The sequence below is a fragment of the Equus przewalskii genome, chromosome 1 (genome assembly GCF_037783145.1).
Source record: "Equus przewalskii isolate Varuska chromosome 1, EquPr2, whole genome shotgun sequence".
Classification (NCBI taxonomy): domain Eukaryota; kingdom Metazoa; phylum Chordata; class Mammalia; order Perissodactyla; family Equidae; genus Equus; species Equus przewalskii.
The window spans coordinates 82,722,074-82,744,441 of record NC_091831.1 but is presented as its reverse complement, the minus strand read 5'-3'; the positions used below and the strand labels follow the sequence as shown (position 1 = coordinate 82,744,441).

The 22,368-nt window shown below is 46.4% G+C and overlaps 1 protein-coding gene across 1 annotated transcript in view; it reads right to left on the bottom strand.

Annotated features, from left to right (window-relative positions):
• Positions 1-5,654: 5,654 nt before the first annotated feature.
• The window catches only part of FRMPD2 (FERM and PDZ domain containing 2), a 122,541-nt gene continuing 105,827 nt past the window's right edge, over positions 5,655-22,368 (bottom strand). The window contains exons 26-30 of the mRNA XM_070615847.1: positions 21,759-21,973; positions 20,741-20,839; positions 15,557-15,903; positions 7,975-9,173; positions 5,655-5,707 (exon numbers count right to left, since the gene is read on the bottom strand). Of these exons, the coding sequence (XP_070471948.1) occupies positions 8,867-9,173; positions 15,557-15,903; positions 20,741-20,839; positions 21,759-21,973 (968 nt within the window). The 3' untranslated portion in view covers positions 5,655-5,707; positions 7,975-8,866. The remainder of the gene's footprint in view (positions 5,708-7,974; positions 9,174-15,556; positions 15,904-20,740; positions 20,840-21,758; positions 21,974-22,368) is intronic.

The following is a 22,368-nucleotide window of genomic DNA, read 5'->3' as shown; positions in this document are numbered from 1 at the left end:
AGCCAATGGGGAGGGAGTATCAATTGGAAATTAGTTTTATGATCAAAGAAACATATACTATATAGTTTGGGTTTTTACAGTTTAAATCAATTTTATTCATATATGATTTACATGTAATAAAATACATTCACTTAAGTGTATTGTTAGGTAAGTTTTGACAAAGGGGTACCCGTGCAACTAGTAACCCAATCAAAATAAAGAAAATTTTCATCACCCCGAAACATTCACCTATGTCCCTTTGCTGTCATTCTCTCTCCACCCTCCATCAAAGGCAAATGTTATTCAGCTGTCACTATGTATGAATTTCTCCTGTTTTGAAATTTCATATAAATGAAATCATGTAGCATGCACTCTTTTGTGTCTAGCTTTTTAACTAAAAAATTAAAGTTTTGAAACGCCTCTTAGATTGATGTGCATAAGTAGCTCCTTCCTTATTATTACTGAGTAATTCCAATTTTACTAAAATTTGTTTATACATTTACCTGCTGATAGATTCTATTTCCAATTTTTGCCCATTATGAATAGAGTTGTTATTAACACTCATATTTAACTCTTTGTATGCATATATGTTTCATTTCTCTTGGGCAAATACCTAGATGTAGAATTGCTAGATTATATGCTAAGTGTATGATTAACTTTATAAGAAACTACCAAATTGTTGTCCAAAGTGGGTGTGCCATTTTATATTCCCACCATGTATGAGAGTCTTGGCTGCTCAAAATCCTTGCAAACACTTGGTATGCCCATCTTTTGGAATGTTAGCCCTTCTAGTAGCTGTGTAGTAGTACTGCATTGTGTTTTAATTTGCATGGCTCTAATAACCAGTGATCTTGCGTGTACTGTCATGTGTTTATTGGCCATTTGTAGATCTTTTGAGAAGTGTCTGTTCAAATAATTTGTCCATTTTTAAATTGGGTTGTTTGTCTTCTTCTTATTGAATGATAAGCATTTGAGATATAAGTTCTTTATCAGATATATGTATTGTGAATATTTTCTCCCAGTCTGTGGTTTGCTTTTTCATTTTATTAAAGGTGATTTTCAAAAAGCAGAAATTTTTGTTTTAATGACATTCAATGTATCACATTTTTTAATGACCAGAACTTTAGGAACTCCAGCTTAAGAAAATGCAAGCCTCAGCTTCAATGTTCTACCTGTCTGTTATTCACTTGAGATGCTTGAAAATTGCAGAATCGGGCTAGAATCTAGGCAAATCTTACAGAAGTCCATGAATGTGACAGCCACTTTTGTTTATATTAATAGCTATAATTTTGTGGGTATACTATGCAATAAGCAAGGTGATAAATACTTTATATACAGTCATGTATATAACGATGGGGACATATTCTGAGAAATGCATCATTAGGCGATCTCAACATTGTGCAAAAATCATAGAGTGCGCTTACACAAACCTAGATGGGATAGCCTACTACACACCTTGGCTATATGGTAGTAATCTTATGGGACCACCATCGTATATTCAGTCTGTAATTGACTGAAATGTTACACAGTGCATGACTGTGCGGTATTTCATTTAATCCTTATGAAAAGACTTACTGAAGAGGAAACTTGAATTTAGTGTAATAAAATAAGTAGACTAAAGGCTTAAATATTATCAGTGCCAGAACTCGAGTCTACCCGACTCCAAAGCCCTTTGAATTTTAAAATCTAGGCAGTATCCTGTGTAAGAAATCTTTGTATTTGTCACAGTCATGAAGATATTTTCTTTTCTTCTAGAAGTATTATATTTTAGTTTTTACATTTGTGTTTGTGATCCATTTGAGTTCATTTTTATATATGGTATGAGGAAGCACTGAAATTCATTTTCCCCCTCTGTGGATATCTAGTTGTTCCATCATAATTTGTTGAAAGGACTATCCTTTCCTCCACTGAAAAAAAAAAAAAAGAATGTTGTATAAATGGAACCATACTGTTCACACTTACGTGACTGACTTTTTCTCAGCATAACTCTCTAGAGATCCATCCACAGGGGTATTAAAGGTTCACAGTTACCTTGTTGAAGGGCACCTGGACTGTTTCCGGTTTTTGGCTATTACAAGTAAAGCTGCGATGAACATTCAAGTACAGGTTTTTGTGTGAACATGTTCCCATTTCTCTGAGATGAATGCCTGCTATGCAACTGCTGAGTCCTGTGGTAACTGCACATTTACTTTTTCATAAGAAACTGCCAAACTTGTTTTTCCAGAGTGACTGTGCCATTTTACCTTCCTGCCAGCAACGTTTGAGTGGTCCACTTCATCCACATCCTCACCTGCATTTGCTCTTGTCACTGTTTTTTATTTTACCATTCTGATACATGTGTAGAGATAGCTTATTGTGGTTTGAGTTTGCATTTCCCTAAAACTAACAAAATTGAACCTCTTTTCATGTGCTTACTTGGCATCTGTGTATCATCCTCCATGAAATGTCTGTTCGTGTCTTTTGCCTGCTTTCTAATTGGATTTTAGGTTTCCTACTGTTGAGTTTTAAGAGTTCTTTATATATCTAGATATTACTCCTTCGTAGGGCATGTAGTTTACAAAAACTTTCTCTCAGTTTGAGGTCTGTCTTTCCATCCTCTTAATAGCATCTTTCACAGACCAAAAGACCAATGTATCAATTTTCACTTTTATGGATTATGTTTTTGCTGTCAAGTCTAAGGCTCTTTTCTTAGCCCTAGATTCCAAAGATTTTCTTTCCTTTTTTTCCCTACAAGTCTTGCAATTTTACATTTGCATTCAACTCCACGATCCATTTTGAGTTCATTTTTGTAAAGGGTGTGAAGTTTAGGTCCATTTTCATTTTTTTTTTGCCTACGGATGTCCAGCTGTGCCAGACCATTTGTTAAAAGGCTGTTCTTTCTCCATAAAATTTTTTCTGCACCTTGTCAAAAGATCAGTAGGGAATATCTGTGTGGGTCTTGTTCTGGGTTCTTTATTCTACTTCATTATCTGTGTGTCTATCCCTCTGCCATATTACCCGGTCTTCATTACAGTAGCTACATAGTAAGATTTAATATTAGGTACAGTGATTCCTCACACTTTATTCTACTTTTCAAGATTTTTTAGCTATTCTAGGGCTTGTGCATCTTCCTATAAATTTCAGGAATATTTTTATTTATATAAGGTAAATTATATTTAAATATTAAATAAAAACTATAAACTGAATTTTAGAATAATCTTGTCTATGTCTACAAAAGATCTCGCTGGGAATCTGATGGGAATTGCATTAGACCTAATTGTTATTAGACCAATTATTCTAATTGCATTAGAATAGTAAATTAATTTGGGGAGAACTGACATCTTTACTTCATTGAGTTGGGGAGCCCACTTTTGCTCTACAATTTAGTGGTGAACATGATTGTGTTTGGGCAACCCCATACAAAAAAATAGTGTGCTGGCACATAGTAGGAGCTTCATAAATATTTATGGCAGAGAGGGAAGACAGGAAGGCCAAGCAAAGTCTTGAAGAGTCTGGATCAGTTATTCTCAAATCTGGCCTCATGTACAATTCTCTGCTGAGTTTGGTAAAAGCACAGATTTCTGGGCTTCCCCCCAGCCCTGCTGATTCAGGGCCTCCAAGGGTGATGTCAAGGAAACTGTATTTTTAACACCCTCCATAGTTGATTCTCAGGTACAGCCAGATTTGAGAATGTACGATGTGGAAGCCAGACACGGAAGCAGTTTGCAGGCGATGAGCCGAGTCCCTGAGGACTGCACAGTTCTTTCTGATATTTGCCCTGGAACAAAGCAAGTGGCAGCTGCAATCAAGGCCATCTAAGACAAATTAACATGCTCCAGATGACATATGGCTCAAAATGAGTAAGCAAGCCTGGAGGAGGGTGGGGGTCCTCTCCTATAAGGAGGAGGACTAGATTCATTTTGAACCTGCAGCCACCCATTTTTCTGCCAAAGAGCAAATAAGCAACCAGAGTTCAGCAGAGGGCAAGCAGTTCCGGAATTGTAAACACTGTTCTTTATTCACTTCATTGCCTACGTGATTAATTCCCTAACCTTGAGGCCCAGGAAACGGTGTAAGGGCACGCCAGGGGAGCTGGCTCCAGCCCTGACAGCATTTGGAACAAGACGGCTAGATGCCTGAAAACTTCTTTTTCATTACCAGCAGAACAAGCCAAATGACCTGGAAGACTTTTCTAGCGTAAAGAGACCAGGAAATTAGAAATACAAGCACACAGAGAAGAGCTCACAAAGTAGGTTTTAGAGCACAGGCTTGTTGAAAGCTTTGCCTTTGTTTTCCTTTCTTTATTGTTGCTTTCTTTCTTTCTTACTTTTTTTTTGCTGTTTCAGTCTCTTTATTTTCAATATAAAATTCATTATTTAAGTAACAAATTTATAAAGAATTTTTAACAAAATAAAGTCTATTCTCCTAATCCTATCACCAAACCCTAGGTGATTTCTATCCCACTGCTGAGCATCCCCCTGTATTCATTGCACATCTCTGTGCACACACGCTGTTCTGTTGCTGTGATCAGTGTACGACTTTGAGCTATTATATCAAACACTTTTCTAAGTTGTGATTTTTTTGTATTTATTTTATTGTTTTCTTGTCTGAATAATATTCCATTACGCTACTGCATCATAATTGTCTTTTTTTCACACCATGCTGTCTTTAATATTACCATATTTATTTTATTACTATTTCTATTCTACTCTATTAATTTTTTCACCATGTTGACATAATTGTCTTTAATATTACCATATTCTAAGGTGTTTTAGCCATTTTCAATTTATTGTTTTTATCAAGAACACTGCAATGAACATCTTAAAATATACAAATTTTTTTCTTACTCTGAATTCTTTCTTTGGGATAAATTCTCAGGAATAGCATTGTTAGGTCATTGGGCATAAGCATTTTTGTGGCTTTTGATATTTCTGTGTATACTAACTTCAACAAAATTTTGCCAAAGTTGGATAGTATTTTTCAAAATTTTGCAAATCTGGTGAACACAAATTAGTACATTGACGTTATTTTGATTTGATGAAGTTTTTGTCCACCATTTGTATTTTTATTGTACACAATGTCCACTGAAATCCTTTATTAATCTATTATAAATTACAATGGGCTTTCTAAATATTATAGATATTAAACTTTACTCACAATTATATAAATTTTTCCCAAACCATTGCTCCTCTTTTTACATTAATTTTGTTATTGTATGGAAGTTTTAACTTTTTCAATATTGTCAACTTCGTAATTCTTCTTTGCTGTGCTTTTTATCTATTGCTATGAGCCAGAGGAAGCTTATTTTTCCTCTATAGATATGATAAAACTAGAATCTCTTTTTTACCAGCTTTTCTCGGATGTGTTTTTTTTTTGTATTTAATCAATCTGTGTGTGAGTTTAGTAAGTGAAGTGAGCTTTGACTCTATATCATCTTTTCCAACTACCCCAGCTCTGGCTATGAAGTTGTCCCCTCTCCCCCATGTTGAGACACTCACTGCCATGTGACCCCCATTAAACAGCGCCGAGTGGATTCCTTGGCTCACACTGTGGTCCATCCGGTCTATTTCCTTTGCACATTTGCTGATCCCACAAGGTTGTAGTTTTTTGTCATGGCGGTGGCTATGTGTCCTAAGATCTGGCAATGGTGGATCTACCACTTCACTCTTCCTTTTTTTTTAGCTGTTTCCATCTTATTTTTCCTTAATATAATCTTTACAATCAGCTTGTTGAGTCCTAAAGGAAAATCCTTTTAAAAGAATGTATAGTCAAATGGAGTTGCATAAGAAGAACACAAAAAGATGTCAAAACACATTACTCCCATAGCCTTTGAGCCAAGTCCCTCAGCAGATTCCTTCGAGGGATCTGGGGGGCACTTTGAAAACCATGGAAACTCCTTCAACAAACGGAGATCTAAAAAGCGCAAACTGGAACAGTGCATCTGTCCCAGAAATTGTGCCCCAGTGCAGCAGCGAGACCCCACTCTGTCTGGTTTACCCTGATGTAGGAGGTTGGTTCTCAAATTCCTTCACCAGAGGAAGCCCCTCACCCCCCAGCCGTGAGTGCAAGGGTACGCACACACCCACACAAGCTTTACTGACATACACCCCAGAACTGAAGAGAGGTCATGGCTACTGTTCAAAATGAGTCTCAGAAGTGACAGGCATGATCTTTTTGAAGTTAGTTCTTAACAATTGGGCCAGACCCTCCATCCCAGGTCACCTTTTCAGGGACCCACAGGCTTTTTTCCTGGAGGCAGAGCCTGTGGGTGCATTCTCTGGACCAGGGGCATCTAAAGGCGCTCCCACGTGATCACAGTCTAAAGGACATCAGTGCAGAAACCCTTGGGTTCTGCCTCTGGAGAATGTGTCCACCTAAAACAATAAATGGCTTTTATTGGGTCACCTCACCACTTGGCCAGCAGCCATCCCTAAACAGACCAGTTGGATGGCCTTCTTAATCTCAGTGGACAGTGAGAGTTGTTTTAGCCTCATTAGAGAGAAATATTTTGTGAGGGGAAAAAAGTAGGACTCATGACACGTGATGGAAGGACCTGTATGTTACACAAGTCCACGTGGAAAGACACACTGTAGAGGAAATGTAAAAATGCACCAAAAGTAGAATCAGACAGATGCCGTGTGAATCCACCCCTCCTAGCTGTATGATCTTGGACAAATTTAAAAAACCCTCTAAAAGAGGAATAAGAATACCATTCAAAGTTGATGTGAGGATTAAATTAAATCATTTATAGAAACTACTTGCATACTATTACTGTCTTAATGTTTAAAATGACCAAATAAAATAATTTGTTATATAGATTTAAAGGATGCACCACTCCATCCATAAGCAAAGTCTTCTGCATACCCTCCGAGACTTCTCCCCGCTCCCAGGATGAAAGAGGGCAAATACACAACAGAGATCCTTAGCTTTGGGGGGGCTTGTGGAACTCTCAGAGAATTTAAAGAATGTCAAGAGCTGCTTTTTTCCAAAAGAAGCATGCAAGTCAACGCTCTAGGTGTGGAGGTCCACAATGCCTCGAAGCACAGCTGCGGGCTGCTCCGTGGAGCTAGGCTAAGAACTCCCTCCTGAGTGCTCACACCTGCCACCCGCCTTCTACCATCAGGGAGGATAAGCGACTGTGACAGGTCTCTGTCTAACTGCATCCGAAGCCATCCTCCATAGCTGAGGGCCATTCGGTCCACCCCAGACCCGACACTCTTGCCATAAACCAGTAGTTCCCCCCACCCCACCCACCCCTCATGTTAGAGCCCAGGTCTGACAAAGTTGCTCAGCTCCTTTGTCTACATGGAAAAACCCAACAGGATTAAATGCTTTAAAAAGGCTGCATCATCTCACTGAAGTCATTTCGTCCTTTATGATTTATGATAAAAATAGCTAACGCCTCTTGAGTCCTTACTATGTGCCAGGCAGTCTGCTAAACACTCGACACACATTGTCCTCTAATTCTTGCGATAACAGCATGGGTGGGTTTCATCACTGCCATTTGGCAGTCAGTTAGCTGAGTCAGACGGTTGAAAAGCTATTTGCTGCAGGTCACCCAGCTAGTAAGTGGCAGAGGCAGGCTTGGAGCCTGAGCCCCTCCTACTGTAAAACCTTGTTTCATTACTCTGTTCTCTGCAGCCCCACTCCGTGACACTGCAGATCTCCTGGGACATTTCATAAGGACTGACACTCATGGTCCTTAGTTGCTTCCCTGTGGGTCCCTGAAGCATTGCTGAGCCTATCTTCTCTTAGCTCCCCAGCCCTGAGGAGCCCCCTCTGGGAAGATCGCCCTCCACATATAAGCCGCTGCCTGCTTGCTCCACACTTTTGCGAATCCATAATGCATCTTTCCCAAAGCTGTCAGCGTGTCCGACTTCCCCTGAAACGACTCACACGGTCCCCAAAGCTTCCATGTCATCCCCTCTAGTAACTTGTTGCTTCCTATTTCAGATAAGAACCAGCCCGTTTTTTTTATATTTGAATTTAAAATATCCACCCACCTCATCAGCTCACCTGCCACTCTCCTCTAAGAATCCAGTTCAATTATTTGTGGGGAAACGTAGCTGAGACGCGACAGAATGAAAGTGAATGAGTGTGTTTCAGTTATTACTAAGTCTTCACGAGCCGATGCCGTGGTCAGTTTCAATTCTCCCTGAAAATGCGTTTATGTGAACGTTTCTTGAACATTCAGCCCTTTTTAAATACTGCAACTATGCATGTTGTAGGCACTTTAACAGAAAGTTGGGTGGCTCACCAACCCGTCAAGAGTTTCACCCACTCTATTTCCAGTCTGACGGTTTTTGTTTTCCCTACTCCTCTCACGTCTTCTTCAGTAGCACCCGACCCGAGCCTGGCGACCCAGTCCCAACTTCTGTGGCATCTTGTGTCAACAGTTTGACTTTCTTGAACAAGAAAGAGCTTACTGTGTGGAGCCACAGTGGCTCAAGAAGGGCGCAGTTACATGATGCCATGAGTCGTCTCTGAAATATCAGATCTAGCCCAGGGGTGGGCAGGGGCAGGCAAAACAGGAATCAGCACTTCACAAGCAGCCTGCTGAAAGAGAGAGGCCTGAGGAGAGATGGTGTCCAGCCAAGTGCTGGAGGCAGCAGAGGAGAGCAGTGAACACGTGGTCTGTGGAGTGGGAGACCTGGGGTTGAATGCCAATTCTGTCGCTTACTCACTGTAGGACCCCCAGAAAGTCCCAAATGTGTCATCTGTAAAAGGGGGATGGTGATAACTCTATCTTATAGGGTTGTTATCATGGAACATGGACCATGGTAAGTACTCAGCGAAAATGCCGGGTGTGATGATGTGTGACCCCTAGGGGGAAACGCATGATGCCCATGAACCATAACCTAGCCAAAGTGGCCTCTTGTGAGTCCCACTAGAAGAACTCAGCCCAGCCTCATTCCACCCAGACAGAGTGATACCCACCCGAGGCACCATCATCTGGGTCCACGACCTCCTCTAGATCTTGCCATTCGCTCTCACTATCAATGGACACTTCCAGAGGCAAAGACTCCCAGAGAGCACCCCAAGAACAGAACTGTGGCAAGGGGATGGTCTCTGAATCTGCCTCCAAGCATTCTCCACAGGGTAGCCGGCCTTCGGACGCAGAGTTGATGGTAGGATACGCTTCATCCTCCGTGGTGGGAGAAGAGGCTTCAGGTGGATGGCACACGTCACCTTCATCATCCATGTCCACTTCAGGACTAGAAAACAGAAACCCGTGCATCTTCCAGCATAGATCAGAAATTCCTCTCCCCGCCTTCCCTTGCCTTTGAGGATGCTCATCATGACACACGATGAGAGCCAGCTAGGGTTCAAACAGTTCTTGCCAGAGACATCTCTGGGACCAGGAAATGAACAGTGGATAAGGCATGGCCCCTGTCCTTGAGGAGGCCCGATTCAATGAGAAGGGCCAGCAGGGAACAAATGCAACAATCCAGGTAGTAAGTGCTATGGTTGAGGCAGCACAGCGTTATGGAAGCAGCGCGAGATCCTTACCAAGCCCAGGAGACCGTGGGGGACCCGTCAGAGGGCACAGCATCGAACCAGAGACATGACCCAGTTCTAGGACTCCCCTTCATGTGGGGAGTCGGTCAGACCTCGGGCAAGTTTCTTAACTTCTCTGGGAGCTCAGTTTTCTCATCTGAAAAATGGGAGGGTCAAGAAACTAACAAGATTACTGGGATGCTTAAATTAAATCATTCTGACACAGCCATCCACGGCTCCTGGTGCAGGGTAAGTTCTCAGTAAGTAGGAGACGCCATCATTACCGCCATGATCATGATTAGCATTTCAACAGAAGAATTACATGGAAAGGGCTAGAGCAGAAGGTTGGGAGCAACTCAAGCAGGTGACCTTCACAGCACTTGGTGCAAATATCAGGTCCTTTTCTGAGCGCTGAAAAAGTGCCTGTTCGGAGAGACAGCCAGCTGGAGTGACATTTACTCCCTGTGTGGCACAGGAAGCAGATGAACAGCAAGGTTCCTCGTCTGGCGATGAAGACGCAGATGCCACAGCGACAAGATCAAGCCTTCCAGGGGCTGCCTGGAGGTCGCCACGCACGCGTTGATTGGAAAGAGCTGTCCATGCAGACGGCAGAGCATTTTGCACAGAGCTTCAAACATGCAGAGAAGGTGCTCAGAAAATATCTGTTGAGAGTCTGGTTAGAGAGGATGAGCAGGAAAAGCTAAAAAAAGTGCACATAGACGAAGCTTTTTACCAAACACCCAGATCCTTGATTATTAGCCTCTTCCCCACCCCCAGATCAATGGGCTGGGTTTGTTATGTGGCCCCTGCCCCCCACCCCCTTTCCTGAAATGTCTCTTTCCCTTAAAATCAACTCTGGCACCTCCCAAACCCCCACACAGCCGGCTCTCTTCCTCAGTAGAGCCGAAGCACCTGTCCCAACTGAATTTTGCTGCAGAAGAAACATTATTTCTGCTCATGAGAGCCGCAGGGTACAAGTAAATGTGCATTTCATGTAAATATACCAACACTCGTGCCAGTGAAAAGGAGACTGTATGCTCCAGGGACACTCACTTTAAGAAAAAAATATTTAAAAATTGCTAAGCACTTTGAAGGAAAATTGGTTTAAAACCTTAGAGCCCTTGACCGAATCATGCAGAAAGTGCGTTTTCTTATAGAGAGGGGAACACCGTGGAAGTTTTGTCAAAGAACCAGAAATCCAGCCTGTCGCCCAGGCCCACCTGCCCCCACCCCCGACCCCCAGCAGGCGCCTCTCCCTCCCTCCCTGCCAGGGAGAAGCAGGAGGCATCACGTGCAGTCCGCCAGGGCAGCCCCTGATGGTCCACGCCTCAGCTCCCACCACCAAACTCCTCCGACCTTTCCAACGAGCTCCTTGCTCTCCGGGTTTGATTTGGGGCTCCGGCTACCCGCCCTGCCCACACAGAGACCCGTCAGCCTGAGAGGCAAGAGACAAGGGGCTCAGATGGTCTGGAGAGGGCTCAGTGGTCCCCACAGTGAAATCCTGGCCATCGTCTCACCACAAGTCAGGGAGAACGGCCCTAGGCATTCCTTCCACACATGCCCCCAGCTGCTCTTGGAGATCTGACCTGGAGTTTGTGGGCATGAGGAAAAGTGAGCAAGGAAAGAAGAGGTACCAGAAAGCCCCTGGGAATCCCCAGGCAGAACCCGCTTCATGGAACGGGCAAGACTTGCAGATTTGGGGAATTTGATGAGGACAGTGGCATGGCTTTAGAGCAAGGCCAGATGTTGTGGCAGGTGGACATGCCAGGTAGAGAGGAAGAGTCCTTCACCCAGGGCTCAAGGCCAGCTCAGGGCTTCTGGGAATAAGGCAGCAGGGCTGCCATCTAAAGCCAGAAGGGGTCAGGCTGCTGGGAGCTCTCTGCTCGCCCCCAAGAACACTCAATCACCTCAGCTGCTCCCTGCCCTCATTCCCTCCCTCCCAAGCTATCTGACAAAAGGAGCCTTGTACAGACAGGTGGTACCCCGAGGAGACCCTGGAGACCCTACTCGGGCTCCCTGCACAGCCGCCTCCCCAACACAAGCTGGCAGGGCCCCAGAACCAGGCCCCCCAAATCCTGCAACTCTGCAGCAACCGCTTTCAAGGAAGGAGCCAGGTCAGCTCTGAGGTCAGTGAAATCCTTGTGAAGCCTCTGCTTGCTCCAGGATATTAACTGAGAATGGAAGACCCTGTGCCAAACTTTCCTGGACATCTGTCCTTTAGGACTTGGGCCACCAAAATCATGTCCACCTCCAAGGAAGACAAGGCAAAAGAGTAGATAGCCTTTCAGGCCTGAGCTGCTAGGTATTGTAACTGCCCTATTGACTGTGGGTAAACTCACAGCAAAGTTCAGGTTTTGTCTCCCTTCACGTGAGGCTCAGCCTTCTCCAGTTTCCCAGCATCAGGCCCCACCCGACGTCCCTGTCAGCCCCGGCCAGTGCAACCAGGAGCTGGGGGGCTGTGCTCCTGCCAGTGCCGAGTTGAACATCTGGCAGGTCGAGTCTGCCGTCTCTCTAAGACATCAAGTAGAGAGCTCCAGTGGACTGTTGGGTTTGAAGCTCAAATGATAGTCCTGAGCTGGAGATCAATATTTAGGAGAGGTCAGAGTGGTGTGCCTGGCTAGGTGTGTATTGGGGGAGAGGTTTCCCAAGGAGCCCACAGGCGTGCGGAGAGAACCATGCTAAAGTTGGCACCCAGGCCCTAGCCTGCTGCGGGCTCTGCTCTGCCACACTAGACGACCATAGTGCCTCGCGGGCATCTGCCTCACACACTCCCCTCAGTCACGCTCTGACTTCAGGTGACCTCCCACCTGAGTGACAGCGCCACTCACCTGGCAGCCTCATGCCTCGCCCAGCTACTCTGATGTCACAGCTGGTGGGCAGCTGCAGCTGAGTTAGACCCTTAGCCTCCTAATCATCCTTTGCTATTCCAGGAGCAGCGCCTCCCAGAAGGTCTGTAGTGACTTCAGTTTCCTTTCCAGGACTCCACCTTGGTTTTGCATTCTAAATAACCACAAAGACTTCTATCGTCACTTTCACCAAATGCTACTTGCTGAAACTACACGTAATTTAATAACACAAATTTAACTGCATGTGCTAGTCAAAGAGAGAGAGAGAAATAACCTTAAAACTTCTGCAATGACCGACTTTCCACTCCATGAGTGTAAGTGGGAGACTTGACTCTGCCATCCCCTCATTCCAATGAGGCCAGTATTTAAACATAAGCGTTTTGCAGACAGCATGGCCCATAAACGCAAACCACCAGACTTCATCTGAGGCTCAGCCAGAGAAAATGCGACCTGCTCCAAACCAGGGGTGCAGAGAACATCACACCTTCGGAAGGGATGTCTGAGGGTCATGCGACTTGATGTGATTTCTGCTCTATGCCCTAACTTTAGAAACTAACCCTGCATAAGATGTCACTCAAGCCAAGTGCCAAGTCCTCCCTTTGGCAGGCACACAATCCCAGCATCCCTCCATGAGAAAGTACTGTACCACTTCATCATAACACACTTCATAAAGAGCTACTATTATATGGTACAGTCTCTAGATATGCAGTGTGGTAAGAGAAGAGACCAAGGAAGGAAAAGTGGCACTCATCTTCTCCGTGAACACTCCGGGTTTGCTGGGGTGCTGGCAGCCACCCGGCTTTGGGAGGTAGCCACCTGGCAGATGGCAAATTCTGGCAATTTGCTGGGAATTGCAATTCATGGGATCTGTCCTTTAGCTGGAAATAGCTCAGGAAAGGGAAAGAAACCTGACTTGTGTTGCATTCCTGCTGTGTGCCAGGCTCTGTGACAGCGCTCTGCACGTGTCATCGCTGTTGACCTGCACGGTGCCCCGTGGAATTGTTGGGGTCTTCGTTTACATTTGCGAAGCCTCCAGCTCAGGGAAGTCTACTCTCCAGGGACACTAGTAAATGGGAAAGCTGAAACCAAGGTTGTAGGATCAAGAAGTCCGTGTTCTTTTTGTTCCAAAGTGCAGAAAGAGAGCTTGACTCCCGGATGCGAGAAGCAAAGAGGCAATTGCCTGGGACAGCCACCTCAGAAGGGAGTTGCAGACACTTCTAAGAGAGGGTCTGCAAAGAGCCGCAAGCCCACCAGGAATAGGGGGAACTGTGTTCAGAGATCGCTGGGCACGTGCTACGCGTTTCTTCCTGTAGGGGGCAGTCACCAACTATGTGTGATTAAGGGCAAGCTAACGTCCCGTTGGAGAAGATGCTAACATGGTTTGAGTCCTTCCTTCAGAGGAAAAAAAGGTTCCTGAGTAGGGGAGAGAAAATACAGCAAAAACGTAGCCCTGAGGACTCTTGTGTAATTCTAGGAGGGGGCAACCGCCTCCAAGGATGGCAGATTTGGGACAACTGGTCTACCCTTGAGAGTAGAGCTATTAAGCCAAATTTAATTTGATTCAGAAAAGTAAAATAATGTGATGTTTCTTGCAAAAAATAAGGGAATGACAAAAACGTCAGAGGAAACAGGGGTCTATTTACAAGTAGAAGACAGAGAAAGGCACATTTGACCTTCATATAAGGAAGTACTTTTTTTCAAGAACTCTGTGAGGATAAAACGGGCCACCGTCAGAAGCAGCAAGTTCTGCACCCATGAAGGTACTCAAGCAAAAGCAGCCCCTACTTCGGGGATGTTACAAAGGAGATTCCACGTGGGGTATGAGTTGGATTAGATCTCTTTTCTTATTGGATAACCCTGAGATTCTGTGAGTCCATGAATGAAACAGTGACTATCTATACTAATGATTAATAAAATAATAATAATAATAATATTAACTATTGATCACCAAATTAGATTAAAGGCACATGACAAGTCAAACTCCGGGCTTGTACCTAAACCCAGAGTCACTTTACAACCCAGTATTCCGGGTCTCTGTCCGTCACCCCAAACTATCTGGCAGTAAAACCTTTACAAATCTGAAAGAGTGGCCCCATGCCTACAGGGAAGCACCGCCCCTCTTATATTCCCTACAAGATCGCAGTAACAGTTGTCCTTGGATAAATCTCGGAGGGCTATTTCCTTTATCGTCTGATCAAGTATATCGATTATTGCCTCGAATGCATTGTAAGGAACTATAAATACACTGTGTTTATGCATTTTCAGACAATGAAAATGAATAGCACCCATGAACATGCTTGCCCATTCTCTTCTACTTTGCAGCCTTGCTGGGTTTTGTTTGGCTGTGCAGTATTCTTTTCCAAATTCTATCTGAACACTTTTCAGGAACGTATGCCCGGCTCCCAGGTGTCACACATCTCATCCTGCCTAATTGCATTTCACTGGCTGCTTCCTCCTTCATGTCACATGCCAGTCCCTATAGATCTGCCCTTGTCGGTCTCCTAGATGACCAACAAAAAAGGGCCATCTAATCTCAACGGGTTTATATAGAGCCAAACACAAACCAGTGTTCTTGGTTATTGGCTGCTTTGCGCCCGGGCATCCAGGCAGCACACACCTAGGAGCAGTATCTTACCCTCTCAGTATCGGTCCCCTGCTCTCTGCTCCTCACGGGTGTCCACGCACCTTGGGTGTGTGTAATAAATACTGCCAAATGGAATCGAAGAGTATGTTTTCCATCAGAAGAAGACTGAGAACTGAAAATACTTGGGTGGGGAGAGGGGGCACAAAAATGAGGCCAAGTTAAAAATAGCTATTAGACTGAATGTTTCAGTCTGGTTTTGAAGATGCAGATGTGTTTTTTCTCTAAAGCTGATGCTGATTGTAAAGCATTGTATTAGCAGTAGAAATGAGGATGCATACAAGGGGACTTCTGTCTCACCACAATGCTTTGAGGGGCCATGCGGGGTGCAGGACAAAGGTTTGTGCGCTGGGAAAACCCCGAGGCCTGCCTGTAGGCTCGAGGGGCATCCAAAGACCACAGGGTGGGGTCTGCTTTCCCACAGGCTCACAAGCTGTGGTTACAGCAGCCCCAGACCTGTATTACACTCCTCTTGTCTCCGCCTCCCCTCCCAATGGCGAGAACAGTGCTGGGCCCAGGAAGCAGTGAGCACCGTTACTGATTGCTCGATTGTAATTTCCGGCAATAAAATGCATACAGTTTACAAAATGTCTGCAAGCATGGTGATTCTTACCTTTCAAGTTTCCTGATATCACAAACGGAATAGCAATTTTGCCTCACGTCCTTTTCCAGAGAGGTAGGCAGAGCCGCTGCCTCCAGTTCTTGGTGGAGTCTGCATAAGTGAGGGTGGGAGTCCTGAGGACGACGCGGCAAGGAAGTGGCCAAGGGTCTCTCTACATCTTGGTCCCATTGGGCCTCTCTGGTGGCCTTTTGGAAAGACTCTGGCTTGAGACCCAGGCCTTCCCCTGTGTCCAGGGAGGCACTGTCCCTCTGGCTGTCCTCTTGATCCAGGCTGGGGCTCTGCTCTGAGTCAGTGCCTGCTGCCCTGGTGAATTCTTTGTCTGCTGAGAGCACGGGTATCTATTCGAAGAAACGCCAAGGATTACTGGATCCATGACGCACACCGAACAAGATCTAAAAATTGCTAGTTTAAAAAAGTAATTTTTTTAATATGATTATAGAGCAGAGCAGTTAAGAGATGGGCTCTGGGGTCAGTCCCCTCTCGGCAGGACCCCAGCTCCCACTGGGCCCTAAGCAACACACTTAACCATCGCCAAGCCCCTTAGCTTGGGGACATTAGAAGCTCTCAATAAACATGAACATTATTTTTTTTAATAAAAAAATTTGGAAAACTTAGAAAATACGAAAACGGAAGTAACAATGTCTCTTTATGCCACTTTCCAGTAGGGAATTCTTTTTAGTCTCATTGTCTCCATCAGTCCCCATCCAAGATGGCCCATTTCCAGAGCCCCGTCGCCCCTCCCATCACGATGCCCGGTCCTGGCTCTCCTCCTCACTTCTCCGGACAGCACTTGATTCTCCTCAACTGCTGCCATCCCTGTTGGGCCTTTTAGGTTATGACTGATGGCCCGCTATGACGTGCTAATAATGCTCAACTTTTTACAGGAAAAAAAAAATCTGTGCTTCTGTAGGAAACTGTGCACTGTCTACAGCACAACCTTCTGGTTATCTGCTTCTAGCTGCATTCATTCCTATTTCTTAACTCTGTAAAAATAAACAGGTCATTCTTTGAAATCCCTTTTGAACCTGTTTTAACGTCTGCCTGGTTTCCTCGCTGAATGACTTGTATCAAATCATCAACGTGCGTTCATTTTTACATCTGTGTGAGAGTCAGGATCTTATCTTTTCCTGAGAGTTATCTTTTAGCACTTCCACTCCATGACCTACATCCCTGTGTAAGGGAGCGTGTGGACTTTCAAGCCGTCAGGGCTGGGCTCCCACCCCAGCCCTCTCCTCTAAGAGGGGAACCTTTCTCTGCCACCCAGCACACAGGTCTCCTCGCCTTTCTGATTGCTACTCCCTGAAATGAGAGGGGATGCACACCAAATAGGAACTTTTACTTAATTATAAACCATAAACACTTACAACACTACTGATACACAGTGTACTTTATAAAGGGCATGCCAAAAATCAAAATTCAAAATGGATCAGGTAAAAACTCAACAGTAAGCACAGTTATGTTTTCTCTTATGCTCCTTGGGAGACCTCCAAAATCTCACCTTTAATTATTCCTCTCCTTCTGGCTCATCATCCCCAGTACACACTCTCCAGCAATCCTGGACCTCTCCAAGGTTCCCGTCGATGGACCCACCATGTTTTCACCATGCCTCCCCCTCCCCCACCACCAACGTCCTCCCTTTCCTTTCACTCTGCTGAGATTCCATGCTTCTGCCCCACCAACGCTCTCATAAAAACACTGGAAACTCTGAGCTCCCGCCTCTTGTCCCTGTCTGCCTCCATCATTTGTTACTCCCAGGCACTGTATTTTAACTCCAACTCCTAGTGACAGTAGATGTGGACTTCACAGTGGCCCGCTTCTGAGCCACAGACTAATGTCAACTGTGTGAGCGCAGATGTCGAGTGGGCACTCAAGACTGCCACATAATCTTTCTCTACTTCCTTAGTAAATTCGGCTTCCTGTTCTCTCTGCCCTCTTCTCTCTCCTCAAGTCTCCAACAATCGCCCCACCCCATCCTTGCCTCTTACTTTACAGTGAGAGTGGACACATTCAGATAGAAGCCTTCACCTCCCCATAGCATTTCTACTGACCAGCCTGCATGCCCACCCCAACATCCTCCTCCAACTGCCAGCCACCCAATTTCTCTGCTCTTCATCTCCCCCTTTCTCCCTCGTGCCCACCCCAACCAGGCTTCTATCCCCATCATTCAACTGCAAAAGCTCTAATCAGGGTCTCCAATGACCTGCATCTTTCTAAAGCCAAAGGACAGTCATCCGTCCTCATCTCATTCAGCATAGTTGGTCCCTCCCTCTGTCTCGAGAGCATCCTTTACTCACTAACTCACTTAAGCATGGAGTTTACTCCGGACTCTGCCCTTGCCTGGTTTTCCTACCACTTCCCAGGCCCCTTGTTCTCAGTCTCATTTTCTGGCTCTTTGAACCAGACCTCCCCACATTGGGGTGTCCCGTGGTTCATGTCTCAGCCCTCCTCTTGACTTTATCTGTACTCTTCCCCAAAATGATCTCCTCCATTGCATGGCTTTAAATGACGTTACTTGCTGGCAATTCCCAAATCCACTTTTTCCAGCCCTGACTTCATGCCAATTCTCTGCAGACAACAGCCTGATGGACATCGCCATTGGCTGTTGCATAAACTTTCTGGGTTGGCGTGCTGTCAGGAACTCCTGCTTCTTCGTGGACTGCTCTAAACTTTGCCCTCCAAGCATACCCTGTCTTGGTAAGTAGTACCGCCATTCCTCCAGTTGCTCGAGCCAAACTTGGATTGCTCTCTTTCCTCATACCCACATCTAATCCAAAAGTCATCCTATGGGCTCTGCTTCCAAGATCCAACTACTTCTTACCAACTATTTGTTACAACCTGAGTCCATGCCACAATAACATCTTGCCCAAATGGCTGCTGGCTAACTGGCTCCCGTCCATCTCCACCAGCAACCGGAGTGATCTTTCTAAAGTCTAGACCAGACGAGGGCACGTTCCTGCTAACCCCTCACCCTCCCACCCTTCCCAGCCCAATGGCTTCCCGTTGCAGCCAGGATAGAATCAGCATATTACCAAGGCCTACAAGGCCCTGCATGATATGGCCCCTGACTCTCGCTACAACTTCCTCCCCTTCCGCGCTCCCCTTCAGTAACTGCAGTCCAGGCACATCTGTTATCTTCTGTCTCTCAACGTCCAGGCTCATTCCTGTCTCAAGAGTCTTTGCACTTGCGATTCCTTCTGCCTGGAATGACCTTACTCCAGGCGTTTGCATGGCTGCCTCGTTCTCATAACTGCTTTTCTACTTATGAGCTAAATGCCTCTTTCCTCGGTCTTCAATCTGACCTCTGGAGCCGCATGAATGAATGGCAATTCCTATTCCATGTGGTTGTCAGGTAGGAGGAGAGAGAAAGCAAGCTCATAGTACCTCAACCCAAGTCCTGTCCAGCGGGCTCTTCTGGGCTCTTCTGGGAGGAGCTATTCTCTAGACCGGAAGGACAGCGTCCCTGGCCTTTCCCGTTGGCCCGATCTTCGGGTGTGTGAAACTTGACCTGCGCCCACCCTGTTCAGTTACTTAACACATCATCTACCTTCTTTTCCAAAGTGGCAGCTTCTGGATTTCCTTCCTATAGCTCTTTCCTCACCTAAGTCTGTATCAAATGAACTTTTCAAGTCCAAGAATTCAGAGGATCTAGGTCACCAAATCCCCTATGCCGTCTCCAGTGACTGTCACCCTCAGTGATGATAAGTGATTGATCTTATCCGCGTCTTATACCTAAGGAATCATGAGGCCTAGAGACGGTAGACATGTGCCCAGGGCCCAGCAAGCGAGTGGCAGAGCAGGTGCGGGTGATTCTGGGGTGCCCACAAAGACCCCTCTCCAGGACTGAGGCTTTCATCCGCCAGTTGCCAGGACAGCTCACAGCTAGCCCCTCCCCGGGACTTGGGCTCAGCTCACAGGAGCTGCCTCAGTCAAGTTAGGCCACCCCCTGGGGGCAGCGCACATCCCGGTGCTGACTGACACGGGGACCAAAGGCATGGGCTTTCTTGCCCCAGGTCAGGACAGCTCCCAGGGGCCATCCAAGCTCCAGAGCTCCCTGTGTCAGCCACAGCATCTGTGCAGCTGTGCCTCATTCAACTCCCTTCCACCCAGCCCTGCTCCCTGCTCCCCTCACCCTCCCCAGGTGTTCCCAACATCTGGCTCCACAAACTTCCTGTGCTTGAATCTCTGCAACAGAGTCTGTGTCCCGGGCACCCAACAGGTGGTACTGTGATGGTTAATTTTATGTGTTAACCTGGGCTAGGCCACAGTACCCAGATATTTTGTCAAACACTAGTCTAGACGTTTCTGCATAGGTATCTTTTAGATGAGATTAACATTGAAATGAGACTTGGAGTAAAGCACATCATCCTCCAAAATGTGGGTGGGCCACATCTAATCAGTTGAAGGCCTTAAGAGAAAAAGACTGAGATCTCCCAAAAAAGAACAAATTCTGCCTTCAGACTGTCTTAGGACTCACACTGCACCATACACACCTCTCTGGGTTTCCAGCCTGCCAGCCTAGCCTGCAGAATTTACATCAGCCAGCCCCCACAATCCCACAACCACATGAGCCAATCACTTAAAATCGTTCTCTCTATGTAGATAGAGATAGAGATACAGAGCTAGAGAGCCTGTAGATACACATACACATTGCTCTGGATAACCTGACTAACACAGGCATCAAGGTAAACATCCTGAATTTTCCTGATTCTAAAGCCTCTTTTCTTTGCACCAGACCATGCGTGTCTAATTCATGCTTTGGGAGGGTGGCCATGCAGCCTGTTCTCCACTTCACTCCTCTCAATGGAAATTCCTACTTTCCCTCCCTCTGGTTTCACACCTACTCCCCTTGCTCTGGGTTTCCCCTCTCTGATCCTTGGGCTGCCAGGGAGCCTGGCTCTAGAAGTTTCACAGCCACGTTCTAAACATGTAACCATTTTCAGAAGACCCCAAGCTGGAAAGAGGCAGGAGCAAGAGGGGAAGGAGAAGACAGAGACAGGGCCTCAGGAACGGCCACAGACTGATGGAGGCTGGGGACCAGCTATTTCCCCCGCCCCAGCAGGCAAAGGTCGTGCTGAGCCCGAGCTAACGCCGAGCTGGGCTCCTCAGGACCCAGCAGACAAGAGCAGGGTGCCTGAGCACGAGGCGTGCCGAGAGAGCGGAGGGCGCCACCCTTACCTGCCATCCCTGGTCCATCTCAGGCAGCGCACCTGGGGGCGGGCGGCACAGCAGGAGTGTGACTTCCTTCGAGGGCCCTCGCAGTAAATGGAGCACCTCCTAGGAGAAACCACACTCTGCGGTTAGAGGTGGGGCTGGCCCAGAGCTGGGCTCCTCCTCCGTGCTCCCAGCTATCTCGTTGGCACTGGCCCCTCCACCCCCCACCTTGATCTGTTTCTCTGCTCCAGAGAACTTTGGAGAACACCACTGTGGGCCTGACCTCCCAACGTGCAAGGAGCCAAGGCTGCCGGCGTGCAGCACCCACAAAGGCGATGCACAGTGCTTGGCTGGAAATGGCAGGGTCTGCTCTGCCCAGCTCTCAGTTGCTGGGGTTGGCTAATTTCCCCTTCCCATACCCCTTTGGACTTGAGGGACGTGCAGAACTGCAGCCACTGTTCCCAGCCCCAGGGCTCTGCTCTCTCCCGGAGCTTCCCAACTACTGTCCCACACCTATCTTAAACTCTCCTCAAATGACTCCACTTTCTGCCAGGACCCTGACTGATAACATATAATATTTCATTGCGATTTTGTGCTATAAACATTGAGAAGCGCCCTTTTCACTCTCTTTTTTTAATTATATTTTTTATCACACACAGGATAACCAGTGCAATACTATACATCAAAAGCTGTAAACTTAAACAGAGACGTGGGACAAAGGGCAGAGAGGGACCCACTGCAGTCCCTTCACCCTGTCAGCCCCCTCGGAATGTGTGTGAGGAGACCCTCAGCCGGCACAGAAGCCAGGGCCTCAGCTGCAGTTTCACTATGAACTGAATTAAAAGAAAAGCCCACTCAAGGTCAGACATTTAGGAAGTGGAATGGAAAATTAAATGTGAGAATGTTCTGCCAGTGGCAATCAAAGTCTAGGCTCCAAGTACAATTTTCAAGAACCTGGAGCATTCCCTGCGGGGCGAGAGCCTGGGTGCAGCATGGTTGACCTCAGCTTGCACACGGGGCTGCCTCCCTCCTCGCACCCCACCTGGAAGACGAGGCCTTCCGTGGGCCTCCCGTTCACGGCCAGGATGATGTCGCCAGCCGCGATGGCCCCGTTCTCCTCAGCTGGCTGCCCCGGGAAGAGCCTGTTAATCCTCACGAGATCATTCTTGAGATGGCTGCAGCGGGCTCTCTCCATCTGCGTGAAGCTGAAGCCCAGACCACTGGCGTTCTTTCTCAGCGTGACTTCAAACGTAGGACCTGTATCGTGCGGCGTGAACAAGATAAATCCTTCAGTCGATTACAAATGAAACGGATCAGCCTCCAAACGAAAACTGTCGAGTAGCTGAATTATTTCTGTTTTACATAAAGAGATTTCATGCTGCTAATTTTTATGACAGAGTCCGTTATGCATGCTCTAGATCAGTGCCGTCCAGTAGAAATAGACTGTGAGCTACAAAGGCAAACCACACGTTTTAAATAGCCACGCTTTAAAAAGTCAGAGCAGGGCCCGGCCCGGTGGCTCAGTGGTTAAGTTCGCACGTTCGGCTTCGGCGGCCCGGGCTTCACTGGCCCGGATCCTGGGTGCGGACATGGCAGCCCGTGGCAAGCCATGCTGTGGTAGGCATCCCACATATAAAGTAGAGGAAGGTGGA